The sequence below is a fragment of the Hippopotamus amphibius genome, chromosome X (genome assembly GCF_030028045.1).
Source record: "Hippopotamus amphibius kiboko isolate mHipAmp2 chromosome X, mHipAmp2.hap2, whole genome shotgun sequence".
NCBI lineage: Eukaryota > Metazoa > Chordata > Mammalia > Artiodactyla > Hippopotamidae > Hippopotamus > Hippopotamus amphibius.
Window position 1 is genome coordinate 89,869,608 of NC_080203.1, and position 19,030 is coordinate 89,888,637.

The 19,030-nt window shown below is 36.3% G+C and overlaps 1 protein-coding gene across 1 annotated transcript in view; it reads left to right on the plus strand.

The window, feature by feature from the left end:
* WNK3 (WNK lysine deficient protein kinase 3) overlaps nucleotides 1-19,030 on the plus strand; it is a 182,932-nt gene that overhangs the window by 65,646 nt on the left and 98,256 nt on the right. The window contains exons 3-6 of the mRNA XM_057718521.1: nucleotides 4,622-4,794; nucleotides 5,604-5,824; nucleotides 6,651-6,808; nucleotides 9,869-9,957. Of these exons, the coding sequence (XP_057574504.1) occupies nucleotides 4,622-4,794; nucleotides 5,604-5,824; nucleotides 6,651-6,808; nucleotides 9,869-9,957 (641 nt within the window). The remainder of the gene's footprint in view (nucleotides 1-4,621; nucleotides 4,795-5,603; nucleotides 5,825-6,650; nucleotides 6,809-9,868; nucleotides 9,958-19,030) is intronic.

Sequence of the window (19,030 nt, forward strand, 5' to 3'; positions counted from 1 at the left end):
TGACAGTACCAACTGCTGGTGAGGATGAAAAATGCAGAGAAACTCTCATATATTGCTGTCTTTTTCTTATAAAGTTAAGCATACGTTATGACCCATCAGTCCCACATGAGATAGTTACCCAGGAAAACCTGTGTACACACAAAGACCTGTACATGAATATATTTATAGTAGTTTTATTTTGTAATCACTCAAAACTGGCAGCCACCCAAATGCTCCTCATCTGGCGAATGAATAAGCTGACTATGGTGCAACCATAGGTGGAATACTATTCAACAGTTAAAAGCAACCAACCATTGATACTTGCACAATAAAGATAAAAGACATTATGCTAAGTGAAAGATGGCACAAAAGGCTGTATATACTTTCTTCTCATTTGTAAGAGTTTCTAGAAAAGACAAAATTATAGGAATAGTAAATAGATCAGTGGTTTCCAAAATTTGAGGGTGAGAGTTTGACTATATATAAATAGATGGTGCAAGGGACTTTTTTTAGGGGGAGTGAGGGAACTGTTCTATATTTTAATCGTGGCAGTGGTTACATGACTTTATGCATTTGTTGAAACTCATGAAACTGTACACCAAAAAGAGTCAATTTTACTAGATGTAAATTTTAAAATAAAATTAAACCTGTGGCTCAGGAAAAAGAAGCTGAGAGAGTATCAGCTCTTTCTCTCTACCCCTGCCCTGCACAAAGAAAATCTTACTGAAACTCTGGACAAATGGAAAGCCATGTTCTTAGATGGTTTTAGAGGCCAGTTTTCTCCAAAATTTTAAATATATGTATTTGCAGTTAAGATTCCAGGGGATTCTATTTTATTTTAATTTAATTTAATTTTATTTTTTTATTTATTTTTAAACTTTTTATTTTATATTGGGGTATAGTTGATTAACAATGTTGTGCCAGTTTCAGCTGCACAGCAAAGTGATTTAGTTACACATATACATGTATCTACTCTTTTTTGAATTCCTTTCCCAATTAGGCAACCATATAATATTGAGCAGAGTTCCCTGTGCTATACAGCCAGTCCCTGCTGGCCATCCATCTTAAATATAGCAGTGTGTACACATCAGTCCCAAACTCCATAACTATCTTTCCTCCCATCCTTCCCCCCTGGCAAACACAAATTCACCATCTGTAAATCTGTTTCTGCTTTGCAAATAAGTTCATTTGTATCATTTTTTTAGATTCAGCATATAAGCAATATCATACGATATTTCTCCCTCTCTTTCTGACCCACTTCACTCAGCATGACAATGTCCAGGTCCATCCATGTTGCCACAAAAATGGCATTATTTCATTCTTTTTAATGGCTGAGTAATATTCCATTGTATATATGTACCACATCTTCTTTATCCATTCATCTATTGATGGACATTTAGGTTGCTTCCATGTCTTGGCTATTGTAAACAGCGCTACTATTGTAAAGCTGTACCGTGCAGCTTATGGGCTTTTAGTTTCATGACCAGGGATCGAACCTGGGCCTTTAGAAATGCGAGCACAGAGTCCTAACCACTGGACTGCCAGGGAATTCCCAATTCTTTTTTATTTTAATTGGAAAAAATGACCTTAATGTTTTTATGGAATGTAAATAGATTAGCCAAGAAAATAATGAAGAATAGGAAAGTGACTTTTACCAGTTATTAAACATAATGAAAGCTACTGCCATAGGAATAGGCAGATTGGTGGAAGGAAACAGAAGCCATTGTAGCTGGAAACTTACTGTACAACAAACATGTACTTCAAGTCAGTGAGAAACGAATAGTTTAAGTCGTGCTAGCAAAACTGATTAACCATCTAGATGAAAATACTGCATGTACAGAAATGGATTCCAGATGGATTAAAAAGTTAAATATAAAAAATAAAGTCTTAGAAGACTAAAATTTAGATATTTACTTACATAAGAGATATTCAATAAAATAAAAGATATTACTGAGTGGCTATGGGATATACCAAATGGTCATTATCTGAAGAAAAGGCTCTTCTGTGCCAGTCTTCTCCCCCTACTTTTCCAGATATAACTGCAGTTATTCATTTGTATATCTGTCTAGTCCTTTTTGCATACATTTAAATATATACTAGAAAGCATAGCATTGTTCAGGATGGTTCTTTTATGTACAGAGTATCATATTATAAATTTCTTTCAGATTGCTTTTTTTCACTCAACAGTAGGTCTTAGAGATCTATCCACATTAGTACACATAGATCTACTCATTTGTTTAACTGTTATTTGTTTATAACCAAGTTTAGCATACTGTGACCCATTTGATCCTGGGCAGGTTACTTAACCATCTTAACCTCAGTTTTTTTATTTGCAAAATGGCAATGACAGTAGTTGTGACTATCTCAAAGGGTTGTTGTAGGGACTAAATGTATTACTATACAAAAAAAAATGTAGGACAGTGCTTGGCATATTTAAACTTTATTATTGACATTTTGATTATTTCTAATTTTTCAAAATTACAAACCATGCTGCAACTGACTGTCCTTTTACATATTTTCTTATGTACAGCAAGGAATGATGTGAATAAAGTAACGAAAAATGAATTTGCCAGAGCTCTGGTATGCTGCTTAACTAGGGTTACTATGAAGTCTTAAAAAAACCTCTTTTAACAAAAGTCTTTTCCTTTTATCAGGTTGCCATTTCTTCTACTCTCTTGAGTTTCATAAAAATACATTCTATCAGGGTATATATTTTTTGTCTTTAAAAATTATTTTGTTTGAACCCTTCTCATATTTCAAGCTCTACTATGGATTTATTTATATATTTCTTTTGTCATTTTGGTGGGGTTTAGGAAGGGACGGGAATTCATTTAATATGTTGTCAACCATCTTGAAATGGAAATCACACCTAAATTTTTAACTAGCATATTTGATTATTTCTCTATCAACATCAAAACTTAAAATAGCTCTATCACTCCTTTCTCTCCTGCTCCCCCTTGCAGAAGACAGAAATTATTTTGTCTTCCTTCTCTATTAGATTTTAATGAAGTAATCTAGAATTTTAATTCCAGACTTATCTTTTTGCATTATACTTGACCTTTGAACAATGTGGGGGTTAGGGATCCTGCCCCTGAGCAGTTGAAAATTCATGGTAACTTTATAGTCGGCTCTCCATATCCGCAGTTCTGTGTCTAAGGATTCAACCAACCACATATCATGTAGCACTGTAGTATTTATTGAAAAAAAAAAATCCATGTGTAAGTGGATCCATGCAGTTCAAACTTGTGTTGTTCAAAGGTCCACTGCATATATCTTCTATTTTAATTACTGTTTAGAAAATTTTACCAACCATATTAGCCATAGTTACTTAGGCTTCATTTTAAATAAGCATTATTGGAAGTTTCTTACTATTCATTGTATGCTACATCCTCCTTTTCTAATGACTTTCTTTGGCCACATTTTAATTGAAATTCTTTGAGTACTATTTTCAGGAGTGGTAGATAGTGTGGTATACTTTCTGTGTCCCTGTTTTCACGTAGATGTTTGTATTTTTCCCTTATAAACTTGATTGATAGCTTGTCTGGGTTCAGAATTTTAGGGTCACAGTCCTCCCTCAGAATTCTGTGAATACTGCTGCTTTGACGTCTGGTATTTAATGTAGCAAATTAGAGGTCAATGCCTGTTTGAAGGTCTTTCACTGGTTGGCAGCCTCATACTTTTGTCTGGAAATATATTGGCAATTCAGATATTTAACCAGAATAAATGTCTAGGTGTTATTTTGATTATTCCTTCCCTGACAGTATAGATCCTTTAGATGTGGAAATTCAGAGATTCCTTAGGGAAACTTTCTTATTATCTGTTTTGATTTTTACTTTTTCTCATTTTGAGATACTGTTTTTCTTTTCCAGCAAAGGAAATTTTATTTGCTATTTATTTATTTTTCCAGTTTTATTGAGATATAATTGACATATAACAATGTATAAGTTTAAGGTATACAACATAATGATTTGATATATTATATATATAGTGAAATGATTATCACAAAAGTTTAGTTAACATCAAAGATATTGTTTTTCAAGGCATTTATTTATTTCATAAATTTATTTTTTATTGGCTGCATTGGGTCTTCGTTGCTGCGCGTGGGCTTTCGCTAGTTATGGCCAGTGGGGGCTACTCTTTGTTGTGATGCGTGGGCTTCTCATTGCAGTGGCTTTTCTTGTTGCGGAGCATGGGCTCTAGGTGCAGGCTTCAGTAGTTATGGCTCACGGACTCTAGAGCACAGGCTCAGTAGTTGTGGCTCACAGGCTTAGTTGCTCCGTGGCATGTGGGATCTTCCCGGCCCAGGGAACGAACCCGTGTCCCCTACATTGGCAGGTGGATGCTTAACTACTGGGCCACCAGGGAAGTCCAAGCCATTGATTTATTATGCAGGTGGGTTTGTAACACAGTTATGAAATGTAACAACTGCTGCAATTTGCTGTATGAGAGGAGTCAAAGTAACTACCTAACAAAGAATATCAGTGATTATATATAGGTACTGAGAAAAGAATTGACAGGTGAAAATAGATACATACATACATACATACATAAGTACAATAAAATAAAGCACTTGTTTGAGTGGTGTTAGAAATGTGCAAGAGAATTTCTAGACTTTAATTTGGAACTTGATCTTCCATTTTAGGACCGGAAGTTAACCAAAACTGAGCAGCAAAGGTTCAAGGAAGAAGCGGAGATGTTAAAGGGTCTCCAACATCCCAATATAGTTCGATTTTATGATTCCTGGGAGTCTATATTAAAAGGAAAGAAATGTATTGTATTAGTGACCGAACTTATGACATCAGGAACCTTAAAGACGTAAGTCGACTCTGATAGTGCCAATGGAGTTTTATTTGGAAATAATTTTCAGGAGTCACAAAAGTTGTTTGTAAAGTAACACTACTTTTTTTTTTTTTAGTACTTTTATTGAGATACAGTTGTAAAGTAACACTACTTGATTAAAAAATTCGTAGAATCTGAATCTAGTGACTGTTTCAGGGCAGGTTAAAAAATTAGGATGTTAATGAAGTTTGTTAGAAAATACAATGTTGAGAAATTAATATTTGTGGGATGTCATAGAATTTTAGAATTAGAAATCATTATACTGATAATATAATGGCATTTTGTAGAAGGTGATGAAAGGTTGGGGACGTGGCCAGGTTCACATATCTAGTGAGCAATACTATGTACTTATAGTCTATTGTTTTGTTTCTGACTACAGTATTTCATTTGGTGGTATAACCACTTATTTGTGACTATTAAATATGGGATGTACTTTTTCTGTTTCCTAGCATCTTTGCACTAAAATTTTACATAGTTAACTCTCTGATGACTCTATATAAGCAGTTTATTAGGAAGTAGAGAGGATTTTCTTTTTAAAAATTTAATGCCATTCCATAAAAGGCCACTCTGATTGGAATGCTTCTTGTTTTGAATTAAAAATGCTAAACTTAGTAGAATGAGGCTTTAGATTTAATAATTTTCGTCATAACAGACAATAGAAAATAACTCAATGATGGCAATCATAATACATACAGTATCTGCTAGCTTACATGATTTACCCTGATGTGCTCATACAATAAGCTAGGTATGTTTGTTTACATGTGGTCTTTTGTTTCTTTGTGTAGGTACTTAAAACGATTTAAAGTCATGAAACCAAAGGTCTTAAGGAGCTGGTGCAGGCAAATTTTAAAAGGGTTGCAGTTCTTGCACACTAGGACTCCTCCTATTATTCACCGGGATCTGAAGTGTGACAATATTTTCATCACGGGACCCACTGGATCTGTGAAGATTGGTGATCTAGGACTAGCCACCTTAATGCGCACATCTTTTGCTAAAAGTGTCATTGGTGATTAACATTTTATAGTTTATTGGTTGTGTAAAGAGATTTTTTAAATTGTGTGTGTCTAGAACAGGGATCAGCAAACCACAGCCTATGGGCCAAATCTGGCTTCACTGCCTATTTTTGTAAACAAAGTTTTGTTGGAACACAGCCACACCCACTTCTTTACATATTTGCCTATGGTTGCTTTTGCAATGCAGTGTCAGAGTTAATTAGTTGTGATAGAGCCCATATGGACTGCAAAGCCTGAAATATTTACTGTTTGGCACTTTACAGAGAAATTTGCTGGCCCCTGGCCTAGAATGTGAATTTGCTTTGAAATATCTATTATATATTGACTGGTTTCAGTGACATCCCAGTGTATTTCTTTTGTGATGTATTTAATATTATTGAAAGGTTCTGAGGACATAAGAAAGAGGATTTACTACTTCAGAAAAATTTAAATAACTAAAAAGAAGAATAGAAATAAAGACAGATTTTGGTAATCATTACCTAATTTTGAGTATTGCAAATTGTACTTCATCAGTATGGAAAGTTAAGGAAATTAAGGAAGTTTTATACACACACACACACACACACACACACACTTTGCTTTTAGGGAGCAGAAGGTAATTCAGGTAATCCTTATGACAAAGGGAATGTGATCTTGGTAGATACATTTTTTTTTGGCCACACTGCGTGGCTTGTGGGATCTTAGTTCCCCAACCAGGGATTGAAACTGGGCTCTCGACAGTGAGAGCACAGAGTCCTAACCACTGGAACACCGGGGGATTCACTACATTTTTCTTTCTTTCTTTTTTTTTTTTTTAAATGTGGTTGTGGTATTTTGTAGGCACGCCTGAGTTTATGGCCCCAGAAATGTATGAAGAGCACTACGATGAATCTGTGGACGTCTATGCTTTTGGAATGTGTATGCTGGAAATGGCTACTTCGGAGTACCCTTATTCTGAGTGCCAGAATGCAGCTCAAATATACCGTAAAGTAACTAGCGTAGGTATAACTTTATTCTTTTTACTTCACAAATTGCCACATTTCATGGTAAAGTCAGCTTAGAGGTCAACTTAGTCAAATCTAATTTTGGTGTAAAGCAACTATACTACAATAAAAATTAATTAAAAAAAACCCTAATTTTGGTTTAGATCTTTATAACAGTGCTAAATTTAACATAATTGTAATGAAACAAGCTTTAGATTTATGCTATATACCTATACTCAAATAGGGTCATATAAAATGCACTGTATTATTATCTTTGGGGGAAATGTACATATATATATATCATTTATATCCATTTGTTTGTAAAGAATTTTTAGATATTTATTAGATGGATCTTATTTTCCAAAGCTAAATAATAAAGATTGGCTAAACGGTTTTGAAAATTTCTTCTAGTTCTAAAAGCCTGATTATCCATTCAGTGGATACAGTATTTGATTCCCTACTATGAGTAATTTTTTGCAATAGAAATTACAAGGAATGCAAAGATGAGTAAGAAGTGTATGCTACCTACAAAGAGCTTACATTTTTAGTAGGGCAATACTGTAAACTGGCAAATAACTACAAAAATAAGAGGATAGGAGTGTAGTAAGGGATGTAAGGGAGATAAAAGCAAAGTGTTAGGATTGTTCAAAATAGGTCTCTTTCATATCCAGTTGAGTGGCTCAAGGCAGGCTACAAAAGAGATCATTAGAGTGTTTCAGGTAACTAATACTCATAGGTACCATTTTAAAATACATAATGTATGCCATATGCTTTCATCTTTATATTTCTACGAGATGGCACTGTCTTCAGTTTACAAATGATGAGGCTGAGAATCAGAGGTTAGGACCTGCCCAAGTTCACAGAGCTACTAATAATGGTGGATTTTGACCTCAAGTCTGACTCTAGAGGTTGTTTAGGAAGACAATAAAAAATCCAGAATTCTTTATGACAGATGACCTAGTTTCTCCAACAAATCAATTTCCTGAAAGAAAAAAGGGGGAGGGACTGTTACAGAATACAAGAGACTGAAAGTAGTGATGAGCTGGTAAATGTTTAACAACTGATTCTCTGAAAAAGAAAAAGCACCGATTTCTAGCATTTGCTAATTTCCTTGGTGTAAATGCTCCCACTATGACTGATTTCAAGTCACCAATGTGACCTCACTTGAATGCAGGGTTAAGAAAGGGTGCACAATGACACTCATATAGTATTTCCACCATATGGATACAAATGATGTAAACAACCACAAAAGCATAAATAATAGTAAAATGTAGTAAAATAATCGAGTCGTGTTTTTGGTGTTTATTACCTTGGCTCTTAATATAATATATTTAATTGTAAGTTTATATAATTTAAATTTTATAAATGGCTGTGTTTAACAATCGGCTTGCACAATACCTGAAAATGTAATAGTTGGTTCTTGTGAGCTGGTATGAGCCGGTTCCATTGCACCATACATGTAATGTATGGACCTTGTTTGGATCCTGATTTGAACAAACCAACTGTAAGAACATGCCATTTAGACAGTTTGGAAAATTTGAGTATGGATTGGGTTTTAGATGTTATTAAGCAGTTATTGGTAATTATTTTAGATGGGATAATGACATGATATCTGTTAGAGATAGAAACTGGAAACTTTATGGGTGAAATGACATGATACCTACTATTTGCTTTAAAATATTCCACGATAAAAGTGTTGTGGGAATACATAGATAAAACAGGGTTAAGGAATGATGCTTGTTGTTGAAGCTGGTGATGATTACATGGGACTTCTACTTTTGAGTGTTTGAAAATTTCTATGATAAAAAGCTGAGAAAAAGAAATGTGGCTAGAATGCCCTTTTAGTTTGGGCCCATATATTGTATGACCACAAATAGAAGAGTCTGTACTTGATTTTGTAAGTTGCAGCTCCCCAATTATTTTCATCTAGGAGCAGAGAAAGGCAATAATTATCCAAGGCTGGGGAATGGGTAAGAGATCAGAGGAAAGGTCGAAGAGGGCTTTTTCTATAAGTAGAATTAAAGACTCCATTTTTTGAATGGTGACTTTATTCTTTTATATTAAAGTTACAAAAATGCCATATCACAATTCAAATTTCCATCTCTACTAAAGGTTCTTGAACTTGAGGCCCAAGTTAACTCCTAATCTCACCAGATTTATCTAGGATATGATACTTGGCTTTCTGATTCTGTATTCTGTGAGGTAGTTTGACAGACCCAGAACTAGATCTTAGATTGCCTCATTCCATGATAATTATTTTATTATACCTTTCTCCTTATAGCTTAATTTAGAATTTTCTATTAAATGACAATGATCTTGTATTATTTTTTAAATCTAAAACTCATAAGGGTAATAGAATGTAAAATAAGCAGATTTAGGCAGCTAACAGTTATTATAAGAACATTTTGAATTATATGGACCTCATCAATTTGATATTGAATTCCTAGAACCTGATAATTAGCTTGAGGTTCTCTCAATATTTTGGTACTGTTTAAGGATAAAAATAATATAGATTTCTCAAAAGTTTATATATATATAAAAATATATATATATTTACTGATTGCTCATTTTGTCTAGCCATTCTAGAAGGCTTTGAAATATTGATTTAAAATGTTTGCAGTAGAGAAGCCCTTATTTGGAATTTCTAAAAGTGTTTTTTAATAACATTGATTTTTCTCATTACAAAAAATACTTGTTTATTATATTTTACTAATTGGGTTATACTGTATGTACATGTTGGGATCCTGTTTTTTTCCTACTTAATGTTGCAGTATGAGAATTCTCCATGTTATCAATTACTATAACATTTTTAGTTTCTGCATATGTATATCACATAATTTATGTAATATTATCTCTGTTATTAGCGATTTAGATTGTTTACAGTTTTTCAGTTATCTGTAGAGCTATGACAAAATCCTTGTCAAAAAGTTGTTAAACTTATACTGTGTGTATATATCTCATTTAAGATTTGAATATGGTTTAGTGGTAAAAAAAATCATTATTTTAGTAAGTGTCATGTTGGCTTGGGCTTTCAGTAGCTTAATTTGTGACTAGAAACCATTTTTCTTCTTCCAGGGTATAAAACCAGCCAGTTTCAATAAAGTCACTGATCCTGAAGTGAAAGAAATCATTGAGGGATGTATTCGTCAGAACAAATCTGAAAGGTAGGTGCATATGTAGTGAAATGACATAACTGATGGATGAATTTTTCTCTTATCTTGCACTGGGACTTTCTCTGACCTTTGAATCATACTGGGTATGACTTTTGAGTGGAATCCAAACCATACTGTCTAGAGTGAAGTGTATCAGTGTATCTTGTTTGCCATTTAATTAAATTAATTTATTTATTTAGGTTTCTAGTTATAGTTAGCTTTTTGGCTTTATTTATTTATTTTTGGGTTGTGTTGGATTTTCTTTGCTGTGGGTGTGCTTTCTCTAGTTGCGGCAAGTCGGGGCTACTCTTTGTTGTGATGCAAGGGCTTCTCACTGTGGTGGCTTCTCTTATTGCGGAGCATGGGCTCTAAGTGTGTGGGCTTCAGTAGTTGTGGCACATAGGCTTAGTTGCTCCACAGCATGTGGGATCTTCCTGGACCAGGGATTGAACCCGTGTCCCCTGCATTGGCAGGCAGATTCTTAACCACTGTGCCACCAGGGAAGTCCATTGTTTGCCATTTTAAACTGATATCAAATACTGAATTTTCCTTGAACCGACATTTGGGTTGTATTTGTCTTTGTGTGTTGTGACAAGCTTCATCACCTTCAGCCATCAATTTAACCATCAATGGGCCCCCTCCCAGGTTAACTTGCTTCTTTTTTTTTTTTACTTATTTATTTAATTGGCTGTGTTGGGTCTTTTTTGCTGTGCGCAGGCTTTCTTTTTAGTAGTGGTGAGTGGGGGCCACTCTTCATTGTGGTGCGTGGTCTCCTCATTGCCGTGGCTTCTCATGTTGCGGAGCACGGGCTCTAGGTGCATGGGCTTCAGTAGTTGTGGCACATGGGCTCAATAGTTGTGGCTCACGGGCTCTAAAGCGCAAGCTCAATAGTTGTGGTGCACGGGCTTAGTTGCTCAGCAGCATGTGGGATCTTCCTGGAGCAGGGATCGAACCCGTGTTCCCTGCATTGGCAGGCGGATTCTTAACCACTGCGCCACCTAGGAAGCCCCCAGGCTAACTTGCTTCTAACAGTTGATAGATAGTAGAGAGTTTCTGCATTCTTACCTTCACATAAATACTTAAATGGTTTTTTATGATAGTTTAAGAAAAAATTTAACCATCAACTCACCAGATGTTTTTTATTTATCCATAATGTCCTGTCATGATAATGGTAAAGATGATAGGGCTATTTTTGTTCAAGAAATAGTATTCTAGATTTATTTGTATCACAGTTTGTATTTTTCTCATGGACAATTCCTTTTAGTTTTAGCTTTTCTCTTTAATTTGAGCTTTGGACAGTTGCTGACTTAAATTGGTAGGTTAGTGTTTTGATTTTTACCTCCTTATTGATTATGATTAATAAGGTGATAGATCCTTTATAGAAATTATTTCCACCAGCATTTCACTGACTGTCTCCCAGTTTTATTAGTTACCTATCTAAGTTTAGTGTTGCATAGCTGAAAATATAAAAAGCCACTAAGATAAAGCCTGTTTAATTATAGATTTATTACACAACATTCTTGGTGTTGTACCAACAGGTTATATCTATATATCTATAAATTTTAATTATGGTAAAATATAAATAACCTAAGACTCACCTTTTTAATCATTTTTATTATTTTTTAAACAAATTTTAGGTCTCTCTTGCTACCTTACTTTTTTTAAAAAAATTTATTTATTTATTCATTTTTGGCTGAGTCGGGTCTTTGTTGCTGCACGCAGGCTTTCTCTAGTTGCAGAGAGCGGGGGCTACTCTGTTCCTGTGCGTGGGCTCTTCAGTGTGGTGGCTTGTATTGTTGCAGAACATAGGCTCTAGGCAGGCGGGCTTCAGTAGTTGCAGCACGTGGGCTCAGTAGTTGCAGCACGTGGGCTCAGTAGTTGTGGCTCGTGGGCTCTAGAGTGCAGGCTCAGTAATTGTGGCGCACGGACTTAGTTGCTCCACGGCATATGGGATCTTCCCAGACCAGGGGTCAAACCCATGTCCCCTGCATTGGCAGGCAGATTCTTAACCACTGCGCCACCAGGGAAGTCCCCATTTTAATCATTTTTAAATGTACAATTCAGTGGCATTATGCACATTTACATTGTTGTACAACCATCACCATTATATCCAGAAATTTCTCATCATCCCAAACAGAAACTATGTGCCCATTAAACAGTAACTCCCCACTCGCTTTCCCCTCAACCCCTGCCAACTCTATTCTACTTTGTCTCTACCTCTGTGTAGGCACCTCATATAAGTGGAATCATACAATATTTGTCCATTTGTGCCTGGCTTATTTCACATAGCATAGTGTTTAAGCGTTGATCCATGTTATAGCATGTATGAGAATTTCCTTTGTTTTTAAGCTTGAATACTATTCCTTTGTGTGTGTGTGTGTGTGTGTGTGTGTGTGTGTGTGTGTGTGTATACACACCACATTTTGTTTATCCATTCATCTGTTGATGGACACTTGGGTTATTTTGGTAATAACCATCCTAATGGGTATAAAGTGGTATCTCATTGTACTTTTGATTTGCATTTCCCTAAAGATTAATAATGTTGAGTATCGTTTCATGTGCTTATTGGTCATTTGTGTATCTTCTTTGGAGAAATGTCTATTCAAGTCCTTTGCCTTTTTAAAAAATTGAAGTGTTTATTTTCTTGTTGATGTTGCTTTTGAGTTGTAGGAATTTACTCATGCATTTTTTTAAGCTATACTAAAACTACTGTGTTGAAGTAGCCATTTTAGTTTGGTTTCTGATTGTTGTTTGTACAGCATTTTGATTATGATCTATTACCAAAGAACACTGGAATATTCAAAACGATTCATGGCACATCAGTGTTTTGGAAAGAGCACAGACTTATACAGCAGAATAAGATTCAAATCTGGACTCACCCTTAGCCAGTGTGATCTTGAGCAAGTTACTTAGCTGTTCCTCAAAATAGGTATTATTTTGATGATTAAAGAGGTAATGAATGCATATAAAATACCTAAAATAGTAATAAATATTTAATTAATGTTATCGTCTGCTGCTGTTGCAGTGATTAATCCTTAGTAAAAATTTCTAGGCAAAACTTTCATTGAGAAACAGAGTGCTTAACTTGATTGTACCTTCTTAAACACATCTCACCTTAGCCTTAAGACTAGTCTGAGCAAGCTTATTCTTTTTTTTTAAGAACTTTTATTGAGATACACTTAACAGAAAATAAATTGCATATATTTAGAGTGTACAATTTGGTATCCCAATCTCCCAATTCATTCCCCCCCCACCCTCCCCGCTTTCCCCACTTTGTGCCCATAAGTTTGTTCTCTACATCTGTGTCTCTATTTCTGCCTTGCAAACCAGTTGATTTGTACCATTTTTCTATAGTCCACATATATGTGTTAATATACAATATTTGTTTTTCTCTTTCTGACTCACTTCACTCTGTATGACAGTCTCTAGGTCCATCCATGTCTCTACATATGCCCCAGTTTCATTCCTTTTTACAGCTGAGTAATATTCCATTGTATATATGTACCACATCTTCTTTATCCATTCATCTGCTGATGGACATTTAGATTGCTTCCATGCCCTGGCTATTGTAAATAGTGCTGCAGTGAACATTGGAGTGCATGTGTCTTTTTGAATTATGGTGTTCTCTGGGTACATGCCCAGCAGTGGGATTTCTGGGTCATATGGTAATTCTATTTTTAGTTTTGCAAGAAACCTCCATACTGTTCTCCATAGTGGCTGTATCCATTTACATTCCCACCAGCAGTGCAAGAGGGTGCCCTTTTCTCCACACCCTCTCCAGCATTTACTGTTTGTAGACTTTCTGATGATGCCCATTCTGACCGGTGTGAGGTGATACCTCATTGTAGTTTTGATTTGCATTTCTCTAATACTTAGTGATGTGGAGCAGCTTTTCCTGTGCCTCTTGGCCATGCGTATGTCTTCTTTGGAGAAATGCCTATTTAGGTCTTCTGCCCATGTTTTGATTGCGTTGCTTGTTTTTTTGATATTGAGCTGCATGAACAGTTTATATATTTTGGAGATTAATCCTTTGTCTGTTGATTCGTTTGCAAATATTTTCTCCTATTCTGAGGGTTGTCTTTTCGTCTTGCTTATACTTTCTTTTACGGTGCAAAAGCTTTTAAGTTTCATTAGATCCCACTTATTTATTTTTGTTTTTATTTCTGTTACTCTAGGAGGTGGGTCAAAAAAGATCTTGCTGTGATTTATGTCGAAGAGTGTTCTTCCTATGTTTTCCTCTAGGAGTTTTATAGTGTCTGGCCTTACATTTAGGTCTTTAATCCATTTTGAGTTTATTTTTGTGTCTGGTGTTAAGGAATGTTGTAATTTCATTCTTTTACATGTAGCTGTCCAGTTTTCCCAGCACCACTTATTGAAGAGGCTGCCTTTTCTCCATTGTATATCCTTGGCTCCTTTGTCATAGATTAGTTGACCATAGTTTATCTCTGGGCTTTCTGTCCTGTTCCATTGATCTATATTTCTGTTTTTGTGCCAGTACCATGCTGTCCTGATCACTGCAGCTTTGTAGTATAGCCTGAAGTCAGGAAGCCTGATTCCACCATCACCGTCTTTCCTTCTAAAGATTGCTTTGGCTATTCGGGGTCTTTTGCGTTTCCATACAAATCGTAAAATTTTTTGCTCTAGTTCTGTATAAAATGCCATTCGTAATTTGATAGGGATTGCATTGAATCTGTAAATTGCTGGTGGTAGTGGAGTCATTTTCACAATATTCGTTCTTCCAATCCAAGAACATGGTATGTCCCTCCATCTGTTTGTGTCATCTTTGATTTCTTTCATCAGTGTCTTATACTTTTCTGAGTACAGTTCTTTTGCCTCCTTAGGCAGGTTTATTCCTAGGTATTTTATTCCTTTTGTTGCAATGGTGAATGGATTGTTTCCTTAATTTCTCTTTCTGATCTTTCGTTGTTAGTGTATAGGAATGCAAGAGATTTCTGTGTGTTAATTTTGTACCCTGCAACTTTACCGAATTCATTGATTAGCTCAAGTAGTTTTCTGGTGGCATCTTGAGGATTTTCTGTGTGTAGTATCATGTCATCTGCGAACAGTGACAGTTTTACTTCTGCTTTTGCAATTTGCATTCCTTTGATTTCTATTTCTTCTCTGATTGCTGTGGCAAGGACTTCCAAAACTATGTTGAATAGTAGTGGCGAGAGTGGACATCCTTGTCTTGTTCCTGATCTTAGAGGGAATGCTTTCTGTTTTTCCCCATTGAGAATGACGTTTGCTGTGGGGTTGTCATATGTGGCCTTTATTATGTTGAGGTAGGTTCCCTCTATGCCCACCTTCTGGAGAGTTTTTATCATAAATGGGTGTTGAATTTGTCAAAAGATTTTTCTGCATCTATTCAGATGATCATGTGGTTTTTATTTTTCAATTTATTAAAATGGTGTATCACATTGATTGATTTGCATATATTTAAGAATCCTTGCATCCCTGGGATAAACTCCACTTGATCATGGTGTGTGATTTTTTTAATGTGTTGTTGGATTCTGTTGGGTAGTATTTTGTTGAGGATTCTTGCATCTATATTCATCAGTGATATTGGTCTGCAATTTTCTTTTTTTGTAGTATCTTTGTCTGGCTTTGGTATCAGGGTGATGGTGGCCTCACAGAATGAGTTTGGGATTGTTCCTTCCTCTGCGATTTTTTGGAAGAGCTTGAGAAGGATGGGTGTTAGCTCTTCTCTAAATGTTTGAGAAAATTCACCTGTGAAGCCATCTGATCCTGGACTTTTGTTTGTTGGGAGACTTTTAATCACAGTTTCAATTTCATTACTTGTGATTGGTCTGTTCATATGTTCTATGTCTTCCTGATTCAGTCTTGGAAAGTTATACCTTTCTAAGAATCTATCCATTTCTTCCAGGTTGTCCATTTTATTGGCATATAGTTGCTTGTAGTAGTCTCTTATGGTGCTTGTTATTTCTGCGGTGTCTGTTGTAGCTTCTCCTGTTTCATTTCTAATTTTATTGATTTGAGTCCTCTCCCTCTTTTTCTTGATGATTCTTGCTCGAGGTTTCTCAATTTTATTTATCTTCTCAAAGAACCCGCTTTTAGTTTTATTGACCTTTGCTGTTATTTTCTGTTTCTATTTCATTTATTTCTGCTCTGATCTTTATGATTTCTCTCCATCTACTAACTTTGGGTTTTGTTTGCTCTTCTTTCTCTAGTTTCTTTAGGTGTAGGGTTAGATTGTTTATTTGGAATTTTTCTTGTTTCTTGAGGCAGGAATGTATTGCGTTAAACTTCCCTCTTAGAACTGCTTTTGCTGCATCCCATAGGTTTTGTATCATTGTGTTTTCATTGTCATTTGTCTCTAGGTATTTTTTTATTTCCTCTTTGATTTCTTCAGTGATCTCTTGGTTATTTAGTAGCGTATTGTTTAGCCTCCATGTGTTTGTGTTTTTTACAGTTTTTTTCCTGTAATTGATTTTTAATCTCATAGCGTTGTGGTCAGAAAAGATGCTTGATAGAATTTCAATTTTCTTGAATTTACCAAGGCTTGATTTATGACCCAAAATGTGATCTATCCTGGAGAATGTCCCATGTGCACTTGAGAAGAATGTGTAATCTGCTGTTTTTGGATGTAATGTCCTATAGATATCTATTAAATCAAGCTGATTTATTGTGTCATTTAAAATTTGTGTTTCCTTTTTAATTTTCTGTGTGAATGATCTGTCCATTGGTGTAAGTGGGGTGTTAAAGTCCCCCATTATTATTGTGTTACTGTCAATTTCCTCTTTCATGGTTGTTATCATTTGCCTTATGTATGGAGCTGCTCCTATATTGGGTGCATATATATTTATAACTGTTATCTCCTCTTCTTGGATTGATCCCTTGATCTTTATGTAATGTCCTTTCTTGTCTCTTGTAACATTTTTTATTTTAAAGTCTATTTTATCTGATATGAGTATTGCTACTCCAGCCTTCTTTTGATTTCCATTTGCATGGAATATCTTTTTCCATTCCCTCACTTTCAGTCTGTATGTGTCCCTGGGTCCGAAGTGGGTCTCTTGTAGAGAGCACATATATGGGTCTTGTTGTATCCATTCATCCAGTCTGTGTCTTTTGGTTGGAGAATTTATTCCATTTACATTCAAGGTAATTAATGATATGTATGTTCCTATGACCATTTTCTTAATTGTTTTTGTTTTTCTATGTCCTTTTCTTCTCTTGTGTTTCCCACTTGGAGAAGTTCCTTTAGCATTTGTTGTAGGGCTGATTTGGTGGTGCTGAATTCTCTTAGCTGTTGCTTGTCTGTAAAGCTTTTGATTTCTCCATCGAATCTGAATGAGATCCTTGCTGGGCAGAGTATTCTTGGTTGTAGGTTCTTCCCTTTCATCACTTGAAATATATCATGTCACTCCCTTGTGGCTTGCAGAGTTTCTGCTGAGAAATCAGCTGTTACCCTTATGGGAGTTCCCTTGTATGTTATTTGTCGTTTTTCCCTTGTTGCTTTTAATAACATTTCTCTGTCTTTAATTTTTGTCAATTTGACTACTATATGTCTTGGCATGTTTCTCCTTGGGGTTATCCTGCCTGGGATTCTCTGTGCTTCCTGGACTTGGGTAGCTATTTCCTTTCCCATGTTAGGGAAGTTTTCAACTAGAATCTCTTCAAGTATCTTCTCGGGTCCTTTCTCTCTCTCTTCTCCTTCTGGGACCCCTGTAATGAGAATGTTGGTGTGTTTAATATTGTCCCAGAGGTCTCCTAGGCTGTTTTCAGTTCTTTTCATTCTTTTTTCTTGATTCTTTTCTGCATCAGTGATTATCACCATTCTGTCTTCCAGGTCACTTATTCGCTCTTCTGCCTCAGTTTATCTGCTATTGGTTCCTTCTAGTGTATTTTTCATTTCAGTTATTGTGTTGCATATCTCTGTTTGTTTGCTCTTTACTTCTTCTAGGTCTTTGGTAAACTTTTCGATCTTTGCATTCAGTCTTTCTTCAAAGTCCTGGATCATCTTCACTATCATTATTCTGAATTCTTTTTCTGGAAGGGTTCCTATCTCCTCTTCATTTAGTTGTTTTTCTGGGGTTTTATCTTTTCCCTTCATCTGGTACAAAGACCTATGCGTTTTCATTTTTTTTCTATCTTTCTGTGGCTGTGGTTTTCAGTTCCACAAGACGAAATACTGCTGATACTGCTTGATACTGCTGTCTGCCCTCTTGTGGAGGAAGCTATCTAGGAGGCTCGTGCATGCTTCCTGATGAGAGGGACTGATGGTAGGTAGGGCTGGGTGGGCGGACCTCAGTAAGACTTTAATCCGATTTGGTGGGCGGAGCTCAGTAAAACTTTAATCTGCTTGTCTGCCAACGGGTGCGGCTGTGTTCCCACCTTGTTGTTTGTTTGGCCTGAGGCGATCCAGCACTGGAGCTTACAGGCTCTTTGGTGGGGCTAATGGCAGACTCTGGGAGGGCTCAGGCCAATGAGCACTTCTCAGAACCCCTGCCACCTGTGCCCCTGTCTCCTCGGTGAGCCACAGCTGCCCCCCACCTCTGCAGGCAACCCTCCAACACCAGCAGGCAGGTCTGGTTCAGTCTCCTATGGGGTCACTGCTCCTTCCCCCTGGGTCCTGGCGAGCACACTTTTTTGTGTGCCCTCTAAGAGTGGAGTCTCTGTTTCCCCTAGTCCTGTGGAGGTCCTGCAATCAAATCCCGCTGGCTTTCAAAGTCTGACTCTCTGGGGATTTCTTCTCCCGTTGCTGGACTCCCAGGTTGAATAGCCTGACGTGGGGCTCAGAACCCTCACTTTAGTGGGTGGATTTCTGCGGTATAACTCTTCTCCAGCTTGTGAGTAACCCGCCCAGCATTTATGGGATTTGATTTTAAGGCGATTGCGCCCCTCCTACCATCTCATTGTGGTTTCTCCTTTGTCTCTGGATGTGGGGTGTCTTTTTTGGTGAGTTCCTGTGTGTTTCTGTCTATGATTGTTCAGCAGTTAGTTGTAATTCCAGTGCTCTTGCAAGAGGGAGTGAGCCCATGTCCTCCTACTCCGCCATCTTGATCCTTTCTCCAGCTTATTCTTTTTTATAAAACTGTCTCAGTTAAGTGTTCGTCTCTTGATTACT